Source organism: Triticum aestivum, chromosome 2D, assembly GCF_018294505.1.
Source record: "Triticum aestivum cultivar Chinese Spring chromosome 2D, IWGSC CS RefSeq v2.1, whole genome shotgun sequence".
In the NCBI taxonomy this organism is placed as follows: domain Eukaryota; kingdom Viridiplantae; phylum Streptophyta; class Magnoliopsida; order Poales; family Poaceae; genus Triticum; species Triticum aestivum.
In genome coordinates this window covers 535,628,203-535,634,661 of record NC_057799.1, presented here as the reverse complement: position 1 = coordinate 535,634,661, position 6,459 = coordinate 535,628,203, and the positions used below count along the sequence as shown (strand labels likewise).

The 6,459-nt window shown below is 49.7% G+C and overlaps 1 protein-coding gene across 1 annotated transcript; it reads right to left on the bottom strand.

Moving 5' to 3' along the window:
- Positions 1-2,974: 2,974 nt before the first annotated feature.
- On the bottom strand, positions 2,975-4,708 carry LOC123049830 (F-box protein At3g26010-like). The gene is made up of 2 exons (XM_044472696.1): positions 4,555-4,708; positions 2,975-4,433 (listed from the first exon to the last, which is right to left on the bottom strand). The coding sequence occupies exons 1-2, from the start codon at positions 4,671-4,673 to the stop codon at positions 3,173-3,175; spliced, it is 1,380 nt and encodes a 459-aa protein (XP_044328631.1). The 5' UTR covers positions 4,674-4,708; the 3' UTR covers positions 2,975-3,172.
- Between the last annotated feature and the right edge of the window lie 1,751 nt (positions 4,709-6,459).

Genomic DNA, 6,459 nt, shown 5'->3' with positions numbered 1-6,459 from the left:
CCGCCCCACCACCGCCGGCTACCACCGCCCCCACCTTGAACCCTAAGATAGATAATGGGGTGATGGCGGTGAGCCCATTCCTTCTCTCCTGTGAGGCCGGAGGCCCTTCCTTCTTCTTCCTTCTTCTTCCTTCTCCTTCCATGATTCAAAAATCGACTAACCCGAACTCAAAAAGTCAGCTGACTGAAATCTAGCTAAACTGTTCCATCCATTGCTTTGCTGCGATCATCTTGAAAGATACTAGTACTAGTGACGATGAATACAGGGGATGTCACTGTTTCAGCAACGCCTGTAGAGATAGGAAGAAAGGAAATGGTTTTGAGAGCCGATTCACCACAAAGTTATAGGGAATAAAACCTCTTTTTTCAGTGTGCTCGCGAGTTTGTGTAATATGGAAAACATGTAGGAGGAATCGTTTTCTCCAGGAATCGCTACTGTTATGCATGGGGATTAAGAATGTCATGGAAACTTGATACTGTAATGTAGAGTAGTTTTTTTAGAACGAAGGCTCAACAAGAGCCCGGCTTTGAATTAACGAAGCCATCAACCGGCCAGGAATTTAAGATAAAGGATGTTGATCGACAGCTTACAACACAACACACACCACTAGGCACTAAGAAAAATCTAAGATTGAAACACAGCCTGAAGTGGAGTCGCCCTACAAGATGGGAAGCCCAAGGAAGGAGAACAGAACAACATCAAAGGACAGTCCAACGCTCAGAGAGCGAGCACGTCGACTACAGCACCAGGAGACGATATGACCACGCACCCTCCTTCTCCCTCGTCGAAGGGGGAACCCTTTCCCCTCGTCCAGGCTCGTGGATGTCGCACTGTTGGCCGAGAGGAGGCACTCACCCTAGAGCTGGGAGGAATGCAGACCGGAGCACACCTTCGTCTATTGATCACATGAGCACCTCGTTGCAAAAGATGAACTTGTCAGAAGCCAAGCCGCACCCCTTGGACGACCATACAGAGGGGGTAAACTGCAGAAGAAACCTTGGAGCAGAAGAAGCTGGGAGCCAAAAGGCGGTGAACTGAACCGGAGAGACCTGTTGATGCTGAGAGGCACAGGAGCTCAGCGCACCACTGCAACACTGCTGCCGGGAAGAGAACCCTTTCCCCTCCAGCCCAGACTCGAGGGTGACGACCCTCCAACAAAAGGCGGACACAGGCGGCCGAGCACCAAGACAGAGGATAGCCAAACAGGGGAACTCGCCGGACTGCACTCACCGGAATCCCAACCCACCAGCCGACCGGCACCAACCACACTCAAAGCCCACACACCTACGCCTCAGGTTCCCCCAACACCACCCCCAAGGAGGACACAACGCGAAACGCCGACGGCGCCGAATCCGGAGGATACTGGACTTTCATCCGGGAACCGAGGGGAGGGGATGGGGAGAACAGACCTTGTCGATGCCTCCAGGGAGGGGCGCGGCGTCCGTGACGTCGCCACCGGCAGGCCGTCCAGGACGGCCAAGGGATTTCTCCTGGTCAGGAACTCACACCACCGCGCCCGGCCGGTAACCGGACGGTGAACGGGGTCACCAACAGCTGGATCCGGCGGGGGCAGAGGCCAGAGGAGGTGGACGGGCGCCATACATCAGATCCAGGCACCGGAGGCCAACGGCGCAACCCCGGGCCACAGGAAACTTCTGTCGGAACCTCGCTGCCCACGCGGCCGAGGAGCCGGTCCAGCATCCGCGGCCACCCCTGACGAACAAGCGGGACCGCACCACCACCCGAGGCCGCCGCCCCGGCGCACCAGAGACCCTCTGCCCGAACGACGAAGCAGCCGAGAGCCTCGTCGTCGCCCTCCTCGACGGCCGCACGGGCTTGCCCGGCGGTTGCCTCCGACGACGGCGAGGGAAAGGGGATCGATGAGGGTGGCGGCGCGGCGGAACCCTAGTCGCCCTCGGGGCCAATGTAGAGTAGTTTCAGAAGAAGAAAAATCGACAAAGAGTTACAGAAGAAATATCACACATGCCTACAAAATGACAGGAAACATGGGAAGACTGGAAAATAATTTTATTGAGGTTAGAAACTGGTAAACCATGGTGTACTTACACACGGTTCATATTTCTCTATAGTTGCAAAGTTTTCTAGCAGGGAGCCAGGGGCACAAATGCCCTGTCCTGCAGGCACCTAGTACTAAAAAGTAAAAACCCTCTCTCGTGCGTGAACCAGACACAAGACTAGATGATATTTATACCCTTTGGTTTGTCACCTGATGATTAGCAATAAAGACTGGATTCATCAGAAACAGAAGGACTTGTTCAATGCAGTGCATCACCGCTGACGACTAAGATCAAATAGACTACTGAGGCTTTCAGTACATTACAGGCTGCACTCAGCGTTAAATGCTGCAGCCTCTGTTCCTGAACATAAGATGTTTTGGCGTTTCAATTTAAACTGTCAAAACGTCTTATATTCATAAACAGAGGTAGTATATGGCTAAGAAAGCCAGATTACACCCTAAAAAAGGCCAGATTACAGAAGCATAATTTAGCCACATGGAACCCATTCGTGTGCAGTACAATAGCTAGACAAACAACGATAGTAATCACAATTTGCTTAATCTGTGGGGATACCAGGCATTGCTCCGAAAAAATAATCTAGCTAGCTGGAACGTAAGCACCAGCAGATTGGATGGCATCATTTAGGTCGATTCAGAAATCAACAGACAAATAAGAAAGAGCCGAATCTTGGGAGGAAGCACTGCTAATGACTCCCAGAACAGAGGAACATGGGGTAGAAATAGACATTTCTTGTTTCTCTCACCCAGCAAGATAACTTCTTGCGAAATCTGGTTATTTTCTTCATGCAAATATTCCCTTGGGTTAACAGGTTAAGTAGCAGAAGTTAAAACTGCAGCAGACTGAATTCATAGGTCATTGACAAGAAAGCCAGATTTCAGAATAATTTAGCGACATGAAACAAATTCGAATCCGGGACAATAGCTGGACACACAACGAGAATAGTAACCATGTTCTTTCAAAATTGCAGCATGCTTAATCTAAATTTACAGGGTTTGCTCGGAACAGAAAATCAAGCTACAGAACATAAAATGACATGACTGAAGAAAATTCAGAGATTAACAGATAAATAGTTCAGCACCTACAGAAGAAGAGCAAATTCTTGGAGGAAGCACAAGCTTGACTTGCAGGTAACACTACTGCCCATCTGCACCTGCAAATGAGTCCGAGAACAATGGAACATACGGTAAAAATATCGCTGCCTTGTTTTTCCGAAGACTACGGATCCGATGGAATTTCCGATGCTGCATATCGTATGATGCCAACGTATCAGCACCAAACGAGTCCAAGAAAATGGTGTCGCAGTCTGGATGAAAAGCAGCCACCCTGTACTCCCCACCAGTCATGCTGCACAACTCATCGTAGCTCACACTATGCTTCAAGACCCATTCTCTACTATCATAATCCTTCATGTACCAGACTGTTGTTGTATCCCCATGCTTTTTCTTCTTCCCCTTCTTCTTCTTCTCGCCAGGAGCTAGTGGTGTGGCAGCATAGTGCAAGCACCCCTGTGACACTCCCATCATACCATAACTCAGACCACCAGACGGCACAGGGATAGTCTTCCACACCTGCCCCTCCATGTCCACTGCTACCAGTACAGCATCAAAGTCCGTGTTCACGGGATACAGCAAACCATACAAGTGCAGCATACCTTGAAAGAAGACACTTGTAAAGCCAGCGAAGAGGCTAATTTTCTCAGGAAGGCGGCTTTCTCTGTAATTCCAGGCTCCGGTTTGCGAAGAGTAGATGGTCACTCCTGTGATGTATTTATCCTGTTCGGTGTCCTCAAACTGAAGAACGTGGAAATGGGACGACACTGCAGGATCAAAAGCCAAACGAGCGATGACGCGGTGGCCGTCTGCCACCGGCGGGAGTGCGGGGATGCCAACCCACCTCCCGGTGGCCGGATTGCAAACGATGTAATGGTATTCAAGCGGCTCATCGTCGTCCCCAAAAGGAGTAGAAGGGAACTTGTGGGCGCGGGAGAGGAGGAGGCCATTGCAGGAGTCCAGCCGGTCGACGTACCAGTACCTGTGGGACGGCAAGAAAGAGAGGGACGGGTCGACCGGCTGGGCTGCGCCGCCGGGAACTTTGGCGAAGTGAAAGTCGTACATGCGGCGGTCCGGCCCCTGGTAGGTGCTGTAGAGGAAACCGGCGAGGGGTTGGGGCAGCTTCTTGCGGTGGGCGGGGTCGGCGATGAGGTCGCGCCAGGCCGGGGAGACGCACTTGAAGCGGCGCACGGACCTGGCGGGGAGGCGGGAGAGGATCTCCAAGATGAGAGCCTCCGTCAGGAGGCTGGCCGCCGCCGCCGTCACTGCCTCCTCCGCCGGAGGGTTGGTCTTCCTCACCTTCTTCTTCTTCGCAGAACTTTTCCCCTCCATCTCCATGGCGCCGCTGAAAGAAACAAACGGGTCAGGATAAATCAATCTGTACAGTGGATTCATCAATCTGGGCGAGAAGGACGAACTGACGGGAAACAAGCTCGCGCTCTCTGTGTGCGCGTGAGGAGAAATACCTTGGTTTGAGGCGGCGGCGGCGTAGGCCGCCATTGTCCATGAGGAAGCGACGGCGGCGGCGCTTCTCGGCGGCGTAGGCGGCGATGGAGGATCGGTAACGTATTAACCGTAGTAGCATTTTTATAGGGGATGATGTTCGCCAGCAACGAGATTAGCGGCGAAATGCTGCGTCTAATCAGGCCCGCGTTTAACTGCCATGCAATTTCTTTCTTTTCTGCGTATATATTACTGTATTATTGGTTTTTGGAAATGCGGTGAATATATTTGGTGTACAATCAATGCGATTTACCTCTCCATCTAAAGTGATTTACCTGTCACTTTGTTTTGCGAATAAGCCCCCAGATCTTATTATAGAGGACCTCCAACAGTATAAAGCACCTCGCATGAAGGGAAAAAAATACAGAAAAGTACCTAAGATGCTCGCAGCTCGAAGCTACTAGGGCTCTAACACATGGGATCCGGCGACCCCCTCACCATCAAGGACTGAGAGGCCGTCAGCGGAGGCGTGCCGTCAGAGGATGGCACCAGAAAGCTAGCGAGTGGCCTCTCCTCACGTCGGGTAAGGTTTCAGTCCTCTAGCATCCGAGAGGAAAACACTTCGCGTGTTTGCTAACGACGCGACATGTAGGTAAACCGCCAGCCGCAAAGTATGTTTAGTCTATAACCCCAAAACTAGCTAAACACTTCCTATTTTATTTGATATGCAGTCAATCTTTCTTTTCTGTGGGAATGTATTGTATATGCATCAATGTGATTTACGTGTCCATCTAGAAAAAAGTGATTTACCAGCCATTTTTTCTTGTGAATAAGCCGCTAATGGCATGTAAGTGTACATGATTTAGTTGTACTTTTTTTAAGTAAGAGTATCGATTTCACAGGGAACACAAGAATTGGGTGTTGCCTCTTCTTGTAAATTATGGATTTGTGTCTGCAAATAATTATAGACTCTATACAAAGTGAGGGCGAAAATAAATGATTGTTTTTGGTGAAGAGCGAACTGAAAGTAAATAACATGAAATGGTTATCGAAACAATAGCACGAGTAACAAGTGGAACTGACAGATGAGTAATGTGTTCTCAGAGAGTCTGGAATTTCCATTGTATGTCTCTAATGTAACCTATGCATTAATATAGTATTGTCCGAAACTTGAGCCACTCTTGACGATTATGCTGGGCGGAGCCGGGTACAGAACATGTTCTACTTTAGGTAAACTTTGTGTCACACACATCACTACTATAGTCTCCCTCTGCAGGTTACAACTACGATAATTAAGGGTTGCCCTGTGGACACGATATCTCTGAGGGTTCTCTGTAATTCCTCTATCAATCATAAAAGCTAGGAGTGAAGGTTTTTACTGTCACCTTGAATTACTTAACGTCCTAATCTTTACAACCATAGTGATACACTTCATGACCTTAGGGCGATAATGCTGAGTGGGGCATCTTCACAATGTTTATGAAGTTTATTAAACTAAGCATTTAATAGGGGATCTCATTTAGAGACATTATAACTATGCACTTTAGGAAGCCTCTTAGGCAATTAGACTCTGAAACCGTCCATTCTTGTGGCCTGATCGTACATGGCAACCCGATTCATGTAAAAGTACTGTTTAGCGCATCGTAAGACTAGCGCAGATGTTCTAAAAGGGCCGCTTCCCCGTAACATTTTTGGAGGATTGTGGTTTAGCCGGTCCAACGTTCCTAGCAGGAGTACGAATGGGCCGTTGGTGCGTTTTGCCATCTACTCGGTACACCAGACCGATCACTCCACACTCCTCCCTCCGACCTTTCCTATCCTCTCTTTGCAGACAAAGGACCTGCACCACCACCGTCGCCGCTACAATGAGTATCTCCGGCGGTTGCCACTCCCAGTGCTCTCTCCACCTCGAGGATCCATAGTATGTA

What these genes read in the sequence shown, in the direction of transcription:
- LOC123049830 (XM_044472696.1), bottom strand. Translation starts at nt 4,673, where the DNA reads ATGCTACTACGGTTAATACGTTACCGATCCTCCATCGCCGCCTACGCC. An exon ending in CGCCGCCGCCTCAAACCAAG is followed by an intron (nt 4,434 to 4,554) that starts GTATTTCTCCTC and finishes TGTTTCTTTCAG; the next exon opens with CGGCGCCATGGAGATGGAGG.